Source organism: Onychomys torridus, chromosome 15, assembly GCF_903995425.1.
Source record: "Onychomys torridus chromosome 15, mOncTor1.1, whole genome shotgun sequence".
Taxonomy (NCBI): Eukaryota; Metazoa; Chordata; class Mammalia; order Rodentia; family Cricetidae; genus Onychomys; species Onychomys torridus.
Genome location: NC_050457.1, coordinates 16,452,366 through 16,470,454, shown reverse-complemented (window position 1 = coordinate 16,470,454; position 18,089 = coordinate 16,452,366). Strand labels below are relative to the sequence as shown.

Sequence of the window (18,089 nt, the reverse complement as noted above, 5' to 3'; positions counted from 1 at the left end):
TGCCCAGATAAACATCACTATGACAACAGAATCACCACCACACAGCTAAGAGCCCCAAACAGGCGATGAAGCATCCTGCTCCTCCACACCCAGGTTCCATCTCAGCTACAAGGACAGTCAATGCCTTAACTTTTTTTTTTTTTTTTGAGATTATTATTTAATTATGTCTCTCCCTTTCCTTTCCTCCCTCCAAACTCTCCCATTCGCTTTCAAATTCATGGTCTCATTTTACTAATTATTATTGCATGCATATATTCACATATATTTTAAAATATAACCTGTTAAGTCCATATAATGTTACTTGTATGTATGTTCTGAGGGCTGAAAATTGGCACTGGACAACCAATTGGTGCGCTCTCCCTGGGCACACCCCTCCTGGCCTCAGCTTTTCTCAGCTACCTGTAGTTCTTTGCACAGGGTTGAGGCCTCCTGGCTTTGCTGTCTAGTTTGGGCATGTTCATCCTTTAAGTTCTCAACTGGCCCTTGATTCCCTTGAAGCTTCCCAATTGTAAGTGCATGGATGCCCCAGCTTCCCAATTGTAAGTGCATGGATGCCCCAGCTTCCCAATTGTAAGTGCATGGATGCCCCAGCTTCCCAATTGTAAGTGCATAGATGTCCCAGCTTTCCAAATGTAAGTGCATGGGTGCCCCAACTTCCCAATTGTAAGTGCATGGATGCCCCACAGTCCCAATTGTAAGTGCATGGATGCCCCAGCTTCCCAATTGTAAGTGCATGGATGCCCCAGCTTCCCATTTGTAAGTGCATGGATGCCCCAGCTTCCCAATTATAAGTGCATGGATGCCCCACATTCCCATAGCCATGAAGCTCGACTTCAGTGCTTTGCATGACTGGACATAAAAGCCACATGTGCAGACTCTGTTGCCTTTGGGAGGATCTGTAACGATGTCTGGGGAGCAGAAGGTTAAGCCATGTGGATGGCAAGTCCTGCCTACTGGCTTTGGTTCTAGTGTTTCCCTCCAAGACTGTGAGTTAGGACTTTAATCCCTAAACCATGGTTTTGAGAGTTGGAAGCTTCAGGGAGGGGATTGGGTAATGAAAGCTCTGCCTCTGAATGACTAATGCTAGAGTTACAGGAATGGGTTAGTTATTTGTGGGGGTTTCTAAGAAAAGTATGAATTTAGCCCCCGCCGCCCTCTCTCCTTCCTGTAGTCTTCTACCTTCCAACATGAGGTAACACAGCATAAGGCCATCACAGAGGTCAGTCCCTTCATCTTGGACCTCCCAGCCTCAATAATGGTAAGAAATGGTTTCCTTTACTTATAAATTACCTAGGCTGAGCACAAAACAGTTATAGCAGCATGAGAGGTCTTGAGACCTTGACAGCAATCTCTCTTACAGCCTCTTGTATACCCCCCAAAATGTGCTCGAAACCATCCACACTCAGTAACACCACAGCAACCTTCTTGAAAGGTTGCAGAAGAGAAATGGCTTTAAAAGGTGTGGGTGTTTCTAGCTTCCACATGGCACCGACTAGGAGATGGGCATCCAGCCTGGCAGGAATGGGAGCTGAACAGCTTCAAAACTAGAGGCGGATTAAGTTTGCAGGAATCCGCACTCGGCCACATATTTCAACGACTACATCTTCTACACATCTTTTAACCAAGTCATGACTGTATACATGTGCAATCCTTCCTCTATTTCCTTAATTTCTATATCTACTATGCCCCCCCACGACACACAAACTTTTTTCTAAGCAATTTTAGCAGGGGTCAAGATGTTATGTATGATTCAAAATGCAAATAGTTTATCAGGTTGAAAAGGCAATTTTCCCTCTCATGGAGAAGACTGGGATCACGCACATCAAAACTGGAAGACTGGGACAAGTCTTCAGGTCAGTTTGCCTTCTGCATTGAAAATGAACCTCAAGTCTATTTGGTCCTGACTGAGATGTTTGGGAAACACCAATGCTTTCTTCTATACCAAAGATTGAACTTTTTCAAAGTGTGAACTCTTGAGAATACTGCTGTCCCCAAAGTAAGATCCCAGCACTGAGAAGATGGAGGGGAGGTGCCCTGGGGCTTGCTGGCCTAGAGCCTGGCCTACTTGGTGAGCTACACACACACACACACACACACACACACACACACACACACACACACACACACACACACGCAAGCAAGCAACAATATCTTCCCTCCAACCTTAAACAGTGTTCTTTTCTTAGTGTCTCCACTCAGCTGAGTGGGGGCATTGCTGGGCTGTGGACAGAGAAGGAAGAGATGGACAGAACTGAGCATGAAGAGACAGCAACCCGGCAAAGCTGGCGGTGTCGACACAGATGCAGGTCAGTGGCCTAGAAAGCAGGCCTCCACCCTCAGCATGGAGTGCAAAGCTCACAATGGTGTCCACCACAGCCTAGACAAAGGGTGGGAAGGGAAAGGCCTCATGTAGCTGAGCCCCAGTACTCACTCACTGGTAACCACTTCCACCACTGAAAGCTCATCCCAGGGATGAACAAATAATCCCTCGATGAAGAAATAGTATCACACCAAAAATGAACAACCATTCAAGTGATCTGAAATTTTATTGAGAAAATAGCTATTTTGAGATTATATCCAGTTTCTCATTTATCAGAATAAATTCTTAACAACAATGATCATCATTTCCACTTCTGGGTATTTACACATCAGCTCTAGGTAAAATACATTCACAGTAGGCAAGGCTAGAGTATGAGACCATGGCCGACATTGCTGATTTTGATAGTTTACTTTATGAGAGACTACAGTATTTGCACACGAGATAATGTTTAAAAATGTTTGCTATTCAAAGACAGGCTGGGGGAGATGGAGCCAATAGCACACATACATAGTTCTTGTCTTTTTCACTGTTGATCTCCCAGAAAGCTAAAATTAAGCTACAAACACTTCAATCCCACTTAAAAACAGTTTCTATTTTACAAAATAAAATAAATCATACGACACCCTTTATGCACTTAACTTAAAGGCTGCGTACACCCCTCCTCCACAGATCAAGATGCCAGCAGCCACAGACCTGTGAGCAGCCAGCATGGCCCTCTCCATCTCAAATGGCTCTCAGAGGGCTGATGCAAACTCTGGCAGGTCATTTCCTGTGATTTCCAAGGATCTGGGATATGTAAACTACATGATTAAAAGGCCTTGCTCTAATTCGCGAGAGGAAAACTGAACTAAACATCAGAACTAAGATCCAAAGCTTTTCATGTGGCTGGATGCTCACCATTACACCAGCACTCAGAGCCCAAAGGCAAGCTGTGCTGCAGCTGCATGGCCAAACCCCACAACACCATGCCTGCAACTGTGCATGTTGCAGAGGCTAACAAAATGGCCTCGCCTCGTTGGCAAGCTGGTTCTGACTCAGAAATGAAATAAAGCTCGTCTAGTTACCCTCACCATCACCAGAGAGGCACACAAAGGCAGAAACCTTGTAATAAGCACTGAGAGCAAAACACTCAACGTTCTCCTAAGTAAATTTCTCAGAACACAAATCCCATAAAACACCTACTTTAAAAAAAAAAAAAAAAAACACAGTAAAATAAGTTAGGGAAGCAGTGTATTAAATGGAGTGGCCATGATGTCTCCTGGGAGACAAGCATGTGCCCGCACACAGCCTTGTTCAGACTGTCTTCTCTACATGTGCCCACATACAGCCTTGTTCAGACTGTGTCTTCTCTACATATATCCACACACAGCCTTGTTCAGACTGTGTCCTCTCTACATATGCCGGCACACAGCCTTGTTCAGACTGTCCTCTCTGCTAATAAGTTAACCATCTCTGAAGCTGGAAATCAAGCCCCACATTTACACATCAAAGGTTCTGAAAAGCCTACAGCAACTCAGCTTTACCTAATGCAGAATTTTCCAAACTTATTAGAACAATATATTCTGCCAAGTACCCTTTTAGAAACTACTCTTGCATAAACTAAATGTTTTTACCTTATAATTTTAAATTAATAATAATGAGGGCAGAAAAATAACTAGCCTTTTTTTCCTTTTAAAGAAACTATTTTATTCTGTTTGAGTAAGAGTCTACCTCAACACACCCCTAACTATTCACAAGCAATCAACTCAAGTCTCCCTTTTATTGTATCATTGTTCAAGAATGCTAATTCTTCTAAGTAATCCATGGAATACTTTCCGGGGGAACAAAACAAAAAACAGTTTTTAAGTCTTTCTAATTCCCAGAGTCCCATTGCTTCTGTCACAAGGGTTCTAACTGGAGGACAAGTAGCCTGGGCTCCTGGAGACTACAACCCCCAACAGCGACTTCTGTGCTAAACTACTCACAAACACTTGAAAACCAAAACCAAAGCTCCTCCCAGCATACATCATTCTGAAAATCAGCATTCTGAAATCCAATGAAACTTCAACAAAACCTTTCAGGGTGAGACCACTGTGCTATGATTTCATGTAACCACAGATTTCTTTCAAATTTGTTTAAGGAATATGTAAGCACTAAGAAATAAATGTAAACTTCACATAACTGAACAACACGGGGTGGGGGGGGGGGGACACACAACACACAGAACTCTTTTAACCACCAAGAACATACACAAAGGGATCGCTGTGGCTCTGCTCAGGATTTCAACTCTAAAAATAACCAGAAGACAAAATCAATTACAAACTCCCTTGACCTTAAAGCTATGTGCACAGCTCTGTCACACCTTCCATGACAGACGGTGGCGTCAGTGAGCACAGCGCCACACTGTGAATACAGAGAAAAAAAACGCAAGACAGGAAGGAATGACCACACAAAGACAGAAGAAAAGTCTCAAATACTTTGTCCTCAAATGTGAACCCAGCTGCCACAGGGGAAAAACACACAAAGTAGAAGCATGAAATCATAAGCACTTTGCTATTTTATGGAAGAGAAGTTTTTGGTGTAAGGTTGTCAGAAAAACTTTCTTGGTAAGGCAGAGGAGAGTGTCAGAGAACAATTTGTTAGAAACTTTAGCTGCTTTTTCTTTAAACTCAAGAATGAAATAAAAATCTTAGCAAGATATAATGTAGTTCTCATTTGAAACTAAATACTAGGTCTGTAATGTTAAAATTTAAGACACATTTATGTAGATAGTAACAAACTTACTCTATTAAGTTTGCTTTAAAAATCTTTTTTAAAAATAATTAGACTCTGAAGGCATTACAAAAATAGAATTGAGATACCCCATGGCCCTATCATTCAGCTTCCTATGTCTATTTAAAATTATTTTACCGTTAATTATGTGTATATGGGGGAGGGGGGGGGTGCATACACATTGTGAGTGCAGGTGTTCATGGATTCCAGAAGGGGCACCAGACCCCTGGGAGCTAGAGTTAGAGGAGGTTGTAATCACCTGACATACGTCCTGGGAACTGAATTCAGGTCCTCAGCAGGAGCAGTAAATTCTCTTCAGTACTGAGCCATCTTTTCAGCCCCCGTCCATATAATAAACATTTATTGAGTGGTTATGGCTGTGGCTGTCAAAAAACTGCCCCACCCCATGAAAAAATATTTGTGGCGAGCTTGTTAGGGGCATATGTTCAAAAAAGGCTCTAAAGAAACACTATCTAATTCAAATCACACGAAGCTACCTCAACAAAGTGGTTTTCTTAAAATAGTCCATTACAAGTTTCTGCCTCTGTTGATAATTTCCCCCACTTTTAGACTCTGAAAATTTTAACTTAGCTCCAACATAAATGTCTTTGTTCCTTAGTGTTATTATATCTATCAACAGTAAATCGTTAGGGATTACAAGCAGAAATAAAAATGGTTGATTTACAAAAAATGGGTCCTCTAAGTACCCTCAAACAATTCAAGCACACTTAAACTGAAATTTGTTAGCTAATGTGACCCTCCTGTGAGGTCAAAGTTCTGGGAAACTCCCATCTTCCTTGTCTGCAATGTCTTTAGTGTTAGGTCATCACCGTGACACAGTGTTCATTCAGGATCTTTAACCTGTGGGAATTAGCAAACCAATTTTTCTAGCTCTGTACTATCAAGAAAAATAAAAATGAGCAGAGTCCTTGTTTTCATACTATCCTCTACCTCCAGAAGACAATGGCTCACAGTATTCGGTCAAGGCCACAGACCATTTTTCCTGGCAAACTCAAGCTTCCAGCACAAACATCCTGACAGGGTGACATGGGCCCTTTGTCCAATCTAAGAAATTATTTCCTTCTAAGAGCTTCTCTGTGTGTTTGGTCCCTAACGCATTCTGTGCTCAGTCCGTTTTCTATCGACTCACTCGCTTGGACAAACAAAGCTGAACAAAGGAACCCAACATCTAAGTTCTTACTTGACTCCAGTTCTGCATCTCAGAAATGAGGTCTTCAAGCACATGGACTACAGAATGTAAGGCTAAAGGCAGTTCCAAGCAGGATGACCAGAAAGCACACAAATCCCTTCACAGTCATCCTCTCCACCAAAAAGGACTAATGCTTGTTAAAATGAATCCCCTGATTAAGAGTCCAGTGCACAGAACATTACGTACACTTCTTGGCTAGAATCTTCTGACATGATCTGCTGCATTCTTCTACACCAGGTTCTCAGTCTTCCTAACGCTGCGACCCTTTAATACAGTTCCTCATGTTGTGGTGACCCCCAACATAAAATTATTTTTGTTGCTACTTCATAACTAATTTTGCTACTGTTATGAATCATAATGTAAATGTCTGATATGCAGAGTATCTGATATGTGACCCCTGGAAGGGCTGTTTGACCCACAGGTTGAGAACCGCTGTTCTACACATTTAATCTAGACATCAGTAGTTTTACTAGAAGAACTTAACTCAATATTATTTTCTAACTTCACCCACAGATTTCATACTTGATTTTTACATCCAGTAGTGTTGATACAGTTCTTTCTCTTAGAAATTATTACTTTTCAAAAATAATTGTCCTATTTTTACACGTGTTTTACAATTGTAAGATACTTCAAATACTTCTTAGAAGGCTTACTATTAAATCATAATTGAAAATGACTAACCCTGATTAAAGCATAAACAGATGTCTGATTAATGTACTAACCATCTGTCTCCAATGCAGATCAGTCCTAGAGACAATGGAGCTCTTGATCATGACTTTCAAAACAAGATACTGAGGTTTCAGATTGCTGGAACTTGCCTTAGAAGATGAGTCACACACACACACCACACACACACACCACACACACACACACACACACACACACACCACACACACACACACACACACACACACCACATACTTTCCCAACCCTACACACTTCCAGGCACACACTCACTTACATACATCCCCTTTCTTACAGAAGGATTATGAAACCCATGGGTACCTGGCCTAAACGCACCCAAAGAGATGAACAAGACTGTGAATACCACCTTGTGTCTCATTTAAAGCTTTCAAGAAACCGTTTTTACAGTGACCTAAGATTTTCATCCACCAAGCACAGAGCAAACTGGGATGGCACAGGTCAAAGGCAGCTGAGTTTCACTCGTTCCCAGCAGCCGAGTCTCTGGACAATGCAGCCTGGTTTCTGCAGGACCTGGGAAGCTTTGCTGAGCACCATGGTAATCTTGTAAGACACTAAGCCAAAACATGGTCTTACATTTTAAAAACCCCAGAAGTGGTTTTCGACAACAGAAGCACCTCAGCTACTAAAATAAGCATGTCTCTCTTACATGCACAATCACCACACAGCAAATATTCGAACAGCTCATTCAGCCACCAGTAAAATAGAAATTGTCTTAGAAATCTGTTAGTTCTTACTTATTCCTTTGGATCCTGCAACTGTACTTAAAAATACACAGAAAATAATAGTTTGTCAGAAAGTGTGTGGCTATATGATGCACTTATATGAAACAAACTGTTCTGAATTAAGTGTGGCACACTGAGACCAGACACGTGGGAGGTGTCTCTAGGACCCTCACAGCAGCTCAACCCAAGGATGCTTAACCGTTAGCTGAGCACAGTGCAAGAAGGGTTTCACTGAGTACTCCTGGATGAGCTAGACTTCCAGTTCTGGAATCCATACAAGAATGAGATAAGTGGGCAACAGTGTCTAAATACACAAGTCTAAACGCTGCCACATTCGCCTTTGCTAGCTTAGAGCAAACATATCAGCAGTACTTATTCATACCGCCATGTGCTATCAGGTGCATATTATATAATCACCCTTAACATTTGCATATGTGGCACTAAGCCACCAAAAAAAATCAGACTTACAAGAGAATAATTAAAAAGCACATTCCTCATTGCTTTTTAAAGTTAAATTCAGGCTTTTCTATTGAAATAATTTCTATTTTTCCTAGTTCCTGAAATAGGCATTAGACTTCAAAAAATAAGAAGATCTCAGCCAAAAAGCCACATATTAAGTATTGAGGCAGGGCTAAGAAAAATAAGTTAATAAAATTAACTTAAATAACTTAAAAATGCACATTCAGAACAGAATTGCAGCTTTTAGTCAGCAACACGTGAACCAAAGGCAAAGATCTGCCATGATTAAGGCAGGATTGTTATATACAGTACCATGTATCTGCCCCACCCACCCACCCACCCAGTTCGCTTAGCATTCCCCTTTATTTAAAATGCACTGCCAAGAGGAAATCAAAGACTCTCTAATTAAAAAGAAAGTCACATACAGTTCCTTCTGCTTTACAGTCTTCCTTACGCCTATTACAGGGTTTTTTCTTTGGGTCTCTGTGCACTCGGTACAAGCAAACAATCTTAAGACTTTGGCTGCAACGGGCCGCAACTGTCAGGGTGACAGCCGCTGACAGGAATTACTCTCTTCTTCTGCTGGAGTCAGCTTGAGGGTCGGCAGCTTCCGAGGAAGAAGCTGAGGGCTCTGGCGGAGATTGTCATCCATCTGTGGAAAGCACAAAGACACGTCTGACTGAGGCAGAGGCTCCTCTTTAGTGGACATGGCCTCCCCATCTAGACTACAGCTTGGAAGAGAACAGAACTGGATGTTTGCAGGACTGATGGAGAAACATTTCTCTGACAATTGCTCACAAGTTATGACTGTCATCTCAAATACCAGCTGACTCAGTATCTATGAAAAGCAATGTGGCTCATACTTGTCCATCACAAAATTATAGTAAGTTCCACAAAAAAGAATACGCTGCTGAACTTGACCAGTGACTCACTTAAGATACTTTCTACAAGTATGGGTAAACATGATACTTCTAATGTGCTCTGCTAATCCCCCCACACTGAATCACAGGCACAGTCCCATCCTTCATGAGGCTCAGAAGACAGAGGTCCCCTTTCCAGGTCCTAAAGCCAGTATCATGAAACATGTCTTTTTATTCTAACACAGCTGTTTTTTAACCACTCCCCTTTTCCAAACTGAAAGTGGCCAGAACGTCATGCAACCTCCCAGCTCCCCACCCTAGTTGAGACTATGTGGACAAAGGATGCTGGGGGAACTGTGGCAAGGACAAGTTCTTTAGGTCTAGTCTAGAGGTCTTTCAAACACTGATCACTTCTAAGCCAACCTTAGAGAAACAATTGATAGGAAGTATATTAAGAAATACAATATAAACCCGAGAAGTCCAGAGACACAAACTAGTCCCCTGGAACACCAGGAGAGAGTACTCAGTACTTAGTCTCCACACCCCACCTTCACCCCAGAATACTGCAGAGGGTGCAAGATGAGGGTACTGCTGTTGCGTTCCCTATCAACTTCACCTTTTAAAAAACTTAAAAGCAGCCGGGCTGCGGTGACTCACACCTTTAATCCCAGCACTTTGGAGGCAGAGCCAGGCGGATCTCTGTGAGTTCAAGGCCAGCCTGGTCTACAGAGCGAGATCCGGGACAGGCACCAAAACTACACAGAGAAACCCTGTCTCAGAAAAACAAAAACAAAAAACAAACTAACAAACAAAAAACCTTGAAAGCAGCTGCCATCAAGCCACAAAAGCAAGAGAAAACAATAGCCTATCACTCATTCAGTAGACAGGCTGTTCTCGGAGCTCTGCATAAATGCAGAATATTTAAAACTTCCCTTGTTTTCTCAGAATGCTTTCAAAGCAAGGAAGAAACATTTTAGCAAAGTGTGTGTGTGTGTGTGTGTGTGTGTGTGTGTGTGTGTGTGTAAGGTTTGCAGAAGGCAGAAAATAAAAGGCTAATTTTTATTTTTCAAATAGGAAAAATCCATAACCAGAGAACAACTATAGCAAGCAGCATGGACTTTCCAGCGAGAACTGTTCCCAGCATTATTCTCTCTCGTAAGCTCTGACGTTTGCTCTAATTGTAACAGTGGTGGCCAAGAAGGGCTGCTGCCCTCCTGTGTTCTACCAACTATCACATACTTCCTACAGGAGAGCAGACGTGAACACCTGCTGCTCTTACAAGACTTTCATAAGCTAAGGAAGGCCCAAGGTAGATATGTATAAAGTAATGATGGAGCTCCTAATTTTACCTTCTGCCTGTGCGGGTATTTTATAGTTCCTTATGCCATATCTGTCTCTCATGGGTTTTACACATACAGAAAATGGAAACTAGTCGGGTGGTGGTGACGCACACCTTTAATCCCAGCAGGGGGGGGGGGGTGTGGATCTCTGTGAGTTTGAGGTCCTGATCTACAAAGTGAGTTTCAGTACAGACAGGACTATGTAACACAGCTGTTACACACAGAAACCCTATCTCAAAAAACAAAGAAAGAAAGGAAGGAAGGAAAGAGGGAGGGAGGGAGGGAGGGAAAGAAGGAAGGAAGGAAGGAAGGAAGGAAAAGAAAGAAAGAAAGAAAGAAAGAAAGAAAGAAAGAAAGAAAGAAAGAACATGGAAACTATGTTAAATAGCCTTCCCATTAGACGAGTGTGCTCCTTTAACCACACTTAGCACTTTGCACACGTCTTCATAGGTTGTGTATTGGACCCAGCAAAGAATAGAGCCCAGCAGACTTTCCCTCACACTACAAAAACTTGGATAGTAATGAACTCTGCAAGTTCTCAGAATTCCACACCACAGAGACACTGGAAACACAAGGCCATCCAGAGAACAGCTGTGACGGAGGCTCATGTCCCTGTGTGTGCAGTTCAAGTCTCCTCCCTGACCGTCTTCAGCCACAACTTCAGGCAGGTGGTGAAACTGCTCACACCCTCACATCTGTGACCTGGGATAGCTACAGCATCTGCACATGGAGCTTCTGGGAGGCTTGCGTAAGCTAACCCCTGTGAAGCTCTTTTCCCTTGGTGGATGTGAAAGCGAGCGAGTCTATGGCACACTCGGGGAGAATCTGCATGGCCCTTTCCCATGTTTCCAATTAGAATCCTCCTCAAATCTTCCACGGTTGGCTCTCCACTCTACCCAGATCCTCAAAGTCTCTCACACACTGAGAATCTCCACAGTGACAAGCTAACCGAATTGGTGAAAACACCATAGACTACATTCAGGACAGAGAAGGCGCGTGAGGGAAGAAGACAAATTCGTGACTAATAAAGAGGAGGGGCCGGAGTGTCGAGACCCTGCAGACAGTGACTTCGGGACAGAGCAAGGGCAGCGAGCAAGGCTTGCTTCAGATCTGCTGTCTTTAGAGGGAATTTTTATCTCACCCAACTTGACAGATGCAAAATAGACAGTAAAAGGCAGACCAGACCCACTACCATGATTCAGATTTCCCTCAGTGTAATCGGGCCACTGCTGGCTTCAAAACACCGCATTAAATAAATCTCCACTCAAAGTCCATATAAACAGCCTTTTGAAAAGTAAACTCTTTAAAACTAAGAGGGGACAGTGAACACACAACCCAGAGAACAGCATTCCCACAGAAAGGAAAAGAAGGATTGAAGTAACTCGACCTGACCTTTTCAATTAGGTTGGACTCCTTATTTACAAGTTGGGTGAGTTTCTGCAGGTTTGCGTCTATCATTTCTTGTCCAGCTGGAGAGATGCCTGAGAAGCCAGGAGAGAAATCAGGGAAAGCAAGGAAACTTTGAAAGACTTCAAGCTATTTAAGATAGAAAAAAATTTTTCCGTTTACCCACCCTCCCAATTGCTCCATGCCCCACCCTGCCCCCACAAAAGAAAAAGAAATAGAAAATACATTTTGGGTTCAAGGGCAAAGTTAGGAGGGACGGCAGTGCTCCATAGGAAACCAGAAAGGAAAACACGGAATGTGTCTTAGAAGACATGGAGCCACATGACATGCAGTCAGCTACAGTGGTTAGTAACAGCAAGGTGGTCTCAAGATTATGTTGCCCACTTCCCTAATCACTACACATAGATCACTGGTTATAACACTATAGGTATCTTGCTAAAGTAGCAATTCCCTAATAGCTACTATCAGGTGCCCAAGACATTTAAAGGGATTTTTAGAAGCAGAGCATTCTGGGATTGATCCCGGAACATTTTAATTTGGGAAGTATGGAAGAGCTGTGTAGTCAGTCAGGTTTGCTAGTCACTGGTCCAGAGTCACACAGTCGGATGTTACTTAGTTCCCTGACTTCCCATTTCCTAGACTTCCCTATAGGTAAAGCAGATAATCCACCACAAAAAAATAGCCTGCCACCTAAGCCAGCTATCTCAAAACTTGTGTTTCTTAAAAGGACAACTTCAGCCACTCTACAGATACAAACACAATGCCCAGTCCCTTAAGCACAGGCCCCCAGTCACAGAATTCCATCCTAAGTGCCAAGAGCCTTCTACTTACTCTATCTCCAGTTTGGTGCAATCAGTTTTCAAGTAGAATCATGGGAGTGTACCTCACCAAAGTCAATCTGCTACTGTTTTCTGTTCATGGAGGAAAATGCTGGAAGCAGCAGGTAAGAATTTAAAATGACTGCCTATTTGCAGGAGGATAAACACTACTTTTTAGCAGGGACTCAACACACGTGGTTTAATCTTTTAGTAGAAAATGACTCACTTCAGGGGGGCAATACTTTCAAAGAAGATCCACATAACATGTAAAGTCCAGAGGATGGTGAAGGTCAGAGGTTTCTTCATGTAAATAAGAACATGGCAGCAGGCAGAATGGGCAAACCCCCAGATCTTGAAGCTATGAACCAGAATCTAAGACAATCCACAAACGTGTTCTACTTCTGCACTGCCAGGAGACTATTAAAATAGTCAATCTGAATAAACATGAGTGAAAGAAGAACCGACTTACCCCCAGGACCACGCCTAAAGTAGCTGTTGAGGATGTCGTCACAGAGGCGGCACAGGTTGGAAAGCTGTTTCAGATGCTCTTGTAAGTGAACTTTGGGAAACCGCACTTTATAAAGGGGTGCAAGGAAGCCAAACACGTAGGCGTCCAAGGTGGAAGGCCTGGAAACAACAGATCCTCTGTCAGGAGCATTGAAGGGAAGCCTGACTTGGACTGTATTTTAAAAGTTCTCTTCACACTACCTGCCGAGTCTAACAGGCAGCATTATGCTCTGAATGATCTACCACCATTTTTTGTTTCCAAAAGTGAGACGGCCAAGGTTTTACCTTCTAAGTAGTTTTAAAAATATTCTAGCCATTTATTTTAGTCAGAGGAAGTTGAAGTTGTAAACCACAAACATTATGGACGGGAAGCAGGGTGGGAGGAATTTTTGATACGTTCACAGCCACACATGCAGCACATTAAGCTAATGTAAGATTAATGTCAATAGAAAAATTTCCTATAAAGCCGAGTAAGTCCTGGGCGAAGAACTGAACCTGGGGCCTCATGCACGCTGTTTGAGAACTCTGCCACCAGGCTATACCCCCAGGTCTCCTTCTGAAGTGAAAAACTGACCTTTTGGGGGATGGGAGAACTGGCTTTAGCTCACATCTCACTGAATATACCCGCACAACATATCAAAATGACTTTTTTTACATAATAAAAATGATAAATTGTATTTATACAGTAAATAAGTATCAACAGTCCACACAAAACCAATACCAACCACCAGCCCTGGGACTGAGGGACAGTTGGGTGACTTCCTTCAGGGTGTGCCTCAAGAAGGCATGGCAGCAGGTGTGCAACACACATGGAGTGGCCAGTGGCTTCATGATCAGGGACATGTGCTAGATGGCCTGTCGGAGGGGGAAGCCCAGTGGCTATTGTAAGCAGGGCCTCACTCAGAAGGGCTCTCATCTCCTGCAGCAGAATCACTGGCCCCCACTTTTTTTCTTTTCTTTTCTTTTTTAAGAGATAAGAGATAGCTTATCCTACAGCCAAATAAGGGTGGCCATGGCCAAGAGATACAGATTCAGGTCGCTCTAAATAGTGTTTCCCACCATGGCAGCAGTTTCAGGAAGTTCTTATAGTAACAAGGCAAAGAAGCCATAAATCAAGCATTTTTCAAATCTACTGGTGGAAACAGCAAGGTGAATTACAGCAAAATGACTGTTAAGGGAATTGACTCACGTGTCACCAAAGAAAAACTGAGATGTCCCCAATCTGTTTGACAGGAGATTCAGGCACTCCTTGGCATCTCTGTATATCTAAAAAGGATGGAAGACACTTCGGAGGTGGCATCTCTAGGGAAGGCCACCGGTCCCCTCTCCTCTCCCTTCCCAATGGTGCTTGCTGGGAGAATCCCGTACCTGGGCTTCCACTTCCTGGACATGGTAGAGGGGCGGTTCTCCCCTTGTCAAGAGAATCCTGTTCAGTGCCCCTCTAGACATCCTTCCAGGCAGGATCAAGCTTAGAGGGAAAGGGATACGGGAGGCAAACCATGGCTTTGTCACAGCAAAGTAATTGTCGTTCTCAACCCAGAAAGTGTGAAGCTGTCAATGGAAGGTTAAGCAATTACAGGGACGTTCTTCTGCTAAGAGAAACATCACTCAATCAATGTGACAGTTTTTTCATTCATAAATGTTTTTGAATAAAGTAACTTCTCTTAAATTTCCAGATAAAATGACTCAAGGTAAAATGAGATTATTTTAAACATGAATTTTGTTGATTTTTGTATCTCAACACCCAGAATAGAGCCCAGCACATACTAAGTGCTCAGAAAATATTCACCGAATGAATGAACTTCAATATAGCCAACTCTACCTATCCATGGAGCAAACTTTCATCTTCCATTAGTGGTGTTTATTTCAAAAACAGTATTACTGTGCTTGGAGTGGAACTCAATGGTAGAATGGTTCCCTAGCCAAGCAAGCAAACCAACCAACCAGACTATCCACTTCAGCGGGAAGTTAAAAGTCTAAGAGAATCCAGCTTTGTCACAATATAAAAGATCAAGGTTAATATGAGAAATTTCCTTAAGCCCCTCCCCCTCTTCTGTTCTTTCTAAACAGACCACAACATTCTCACTAAGTCACGACAATGCTGCGGTATCTGGAAACACTCACCACAGCAGGGAGAAGTTTCTCTTCTAGGAGGGCAATGTAAGCCAGGGTATCTGCCCCTTGTTTTGCTGAGAGTTCACAGTCTGCATTATATTTCTATTCAAAACCAAAACAAAACGTCTCAGAGGCCAGAGAACATCCCAAGGACAAGGACGCTAAGCAAATTAGAACTCCGATTCACAAATGTCAATCCTGACATTAAGGGGGGGGGGGGGGAATACTAACCCACTGAATACTGTTCCTTATTGCAAAGAGGGTTCTCAGCACCGCACCATACACAAAGTGAACAAATGTTGCCTACAGTTTGTCAGCTGACTTCTATTGTTTCAACGCTTATTAATGGCCTTTGCTCAGAGTATGGTATGTGGTACAAAGTCCACAAGAAGCAATTATTTTTAACGAGAAAGAAAAAAACATACAGTACTTCCTAATGCTTTTCTGCATACAAAAGGAAACTCTTCAATTTAGAATCTGCTTAAATTTTAATGGTACAGGGTTTTTTCCTTAAGAGTACTGACAAACCAATTATAACTTTCGTGCTTATATGAATCTTTATGTCTAGACATCACAGATTTACTATGTAAATATTTACACTTTCACACATTTTAGATACAGCATTTCATAAAGTCTGTAACTATCAGATCAGTGCTTCTTAAAAAGTAAAATACAACTCATGATAGAGTGCTTGCCTACCAGTCACAAGACTCCACATTCAATTCCAGTACAAAAATAAAACAAAACAAAGCAAAAAGAATAAGTGATCAAATAAATTGCGATTTGGTGGGAGCTCAGCTATCAAACTTAGCATGAAATGTACAGTAACAACGGGAATAAAGTGATGTTATCAATAAGAGTAATCTTGAATAACTTAAACTGAATCTTCTTATATTATTTCAATAAATGCACAAAAATATAAGGCTATGTACTTCACTGTGACTTCCAAATCACAGTAAAATGCATGCTTTATGGAACTAGTAAGCAAATCTTTCTATCTCTGTTGTCAAAATCCAGGCATTCCCAGTTGCCCAATGAATTGAAAAAATAAAACCACCTTATACTGAATTAAAAATAAAAGCCAGCCCAGTGGCTTTCGAACACCTTTAATCCCATCACTCGGGAGGCAGCCGTAGGCCGATCTTTGTAAATTCAAGGCCAGCCTGGTCTACAGAGAGAGTTCCAGAATAGCCAAGGCTTCACAGAGAAATCCTGTCTTCAAAAAATCAAAATCAAAACCAAACAAACCAAAACTAAAACCAAAAACCTGCTGGGTGGTGGCTGGGCACACCTTTAATCCCAGCACTTGAGAAGCAGAGGTAGAACTCTCTGTGAGTTCAAGGTCAGCCTGGTCTACAGAGTGAGTTCCAGGACAGCCAGAGATAACACAGAGAAACCCTTGCTTGAAAAACCAAAACCCAAACCAAAAACAAAAACAAAAAGCCATACAGGATGCCAGGTGTGATGGGTTACACCTATAATCCTAGCATTTGATGCCAGTCTGTGCTGCATAGTGGCAGCCAGGGTACACTAAAGTATATAACCCAGTCTAAAATAATAAAGAGTAACATGCAGAAAACTATCTAGTTCTTCAAAAGGAGCCACCCACCTGTTTTCTTAAAAAGTTTAGTATTTTTGCAGGCTGGGAAACAATGCTGTCTTCAGTTGTCAAAATTGGCACATCACCTATAATCAAAAACAGTTTACACACAAGCAAACACCGTGATTTATTCTGAAGATGACAATACCTTAAAAAGTATACCAATTGCACATGGGAGAGCGTGTGCTTGTAGTTTCCCAAGGCGCAGTTCTGGAGAGCATTTTCACTTCTGCTATTTTCCACAGATTTGGCTTGCACTTTGAGTTATTACTCAGAGTGATCAAATCACAACCAGCCCACAGCCAAGATCACTCTAAGAAGCTGAGGCGCCCGAGGTACTCTAGGGCTATCTATACACCCAGGGCTTTAAATGCAAGAAGGGGCACAAGTGTTAAAAGGGCAGAAAGGGGCGTGTGAAAGCTCATACTGTACCTCTGGAACCTCTCCAGGTGTTATCTATAACATTGACTTTCAAGGGTGCGCCAGAGAACTTGGCATACGCCTGAAACAGAGTTTGGGAAAAAAAAAAAAGACATTTTAGACGGAGCAGTCATGCAGGTCTGCAGAGCGGCTCTCACAGCTGCTGCAACCGCCCGCCGAGGCCGAAGGCTGCCCGCGCCCTTCCCCCGTCTGCAGCCGGGGACGCGGGGCTGCAGGAGGGCTTGAGGACGCCGGGCGGGCGCGCGTGCTTGCTCCCACCGCCGGGCCAGCGGGGCCGGGCCGGCGCGAGCTGACGCTTGCCGGCGGCCCTCCCGTCCCCAGCGGAGCCCGCGGCAAGCCAGCCCAGTCCTCCCGCGCCCCGGCCCGCGAGGCGCCCTCACCAACACCACCAGGGACTCGCTGTGGACGGAAGGGAGCCCCCAGCCTCCTCCCCAGCAGCTCAGCTCCAAGGGGGCCGCCATCTTGCCGGGGCCGACCTCCGTCACCCGGAAGTACTCCTGCCGCCCACTCTCCAGCACGTGGAATGGCGGGGGCGGGACGAGGAGCAGGGACTGACTGCTTTGGGGCTCGGGACAGAGTCCCGGAGGACAGCGCCAGGCGTTGGAAGAGAATTGAACAGCCAGACTAGGAGCTCAAAGGACTGTGCCGTAAGGGAAACAGACCCGCTAGGCATCCTCAAAGTATTTATGACATGCAGTATTACTGCCCACATCACTATGGTACACCTGGATCTGTAAAACGACTGTTCACACAAATATAGTTTAAAATGGCATGGGGGTGGTTGGTACACGGTAGGCCCTTGTAGTGTTCAGTCTTTACGATGGGCCATTGCCT

General features: G+C 43.3%; 1 protein-coding gene across 3 annotated transcripts; it reads right to left on the bottom strand.

Moving 5' to 3' along the window:
• Positions 1 to 8,511: 8,511 nt before the first annotated feature.
• On the bottom strand, positions 8,512 to 17,747 carry Mtx3 (metaxin 3). 3 transcript variants are annotated; one of them, XM_036207359.1, is made up of 9 exons: positions 17,636 to 17,747; positions 17,247 to 17,316; positions 16,824 to 16,900; positions 15,224 to 15,316; positions 14,468 to 14,650; positions 14,289 to 14,365; positions 13,062 to 13,219; positions 11,760 to 11,848; positions 8,512 to 8,819 (listed from the first exon to the last, which is right to left on the bottom strand). In XM_036207359.1, exons 1-9 carry the CDS (start codon positions 17,714 to 17,716, stop codon positions 8,709 to 8,711), a joined length of 939 nt encoding a protein of 312 aa, XP_036063252.1. In that variant the 5' UTR covers positions 17,717 to 17,747; the 3' UTR covers positions 8,512 to 8,708. The 3 variants fall into 3 exon arrangements, 2 of the variants coding, with proteins under 2 accessions (XP_036063252.1, XP_036063254.1); XM_036207361.1 differs by lacking the exon at positions 8,512 to 8,819 and having other exon boundaries at positions 11,784 to 12,704; XR_004946691.1 differs by lacking the exon at positions 8,512 to 8,819 and having other exon boundaries at positions 11,789 to 11,848; positions 12,606 to 13,219.
• Between the last annotated feature and the right edge of the window lie 342 nt (positions 17,748 to 18,089).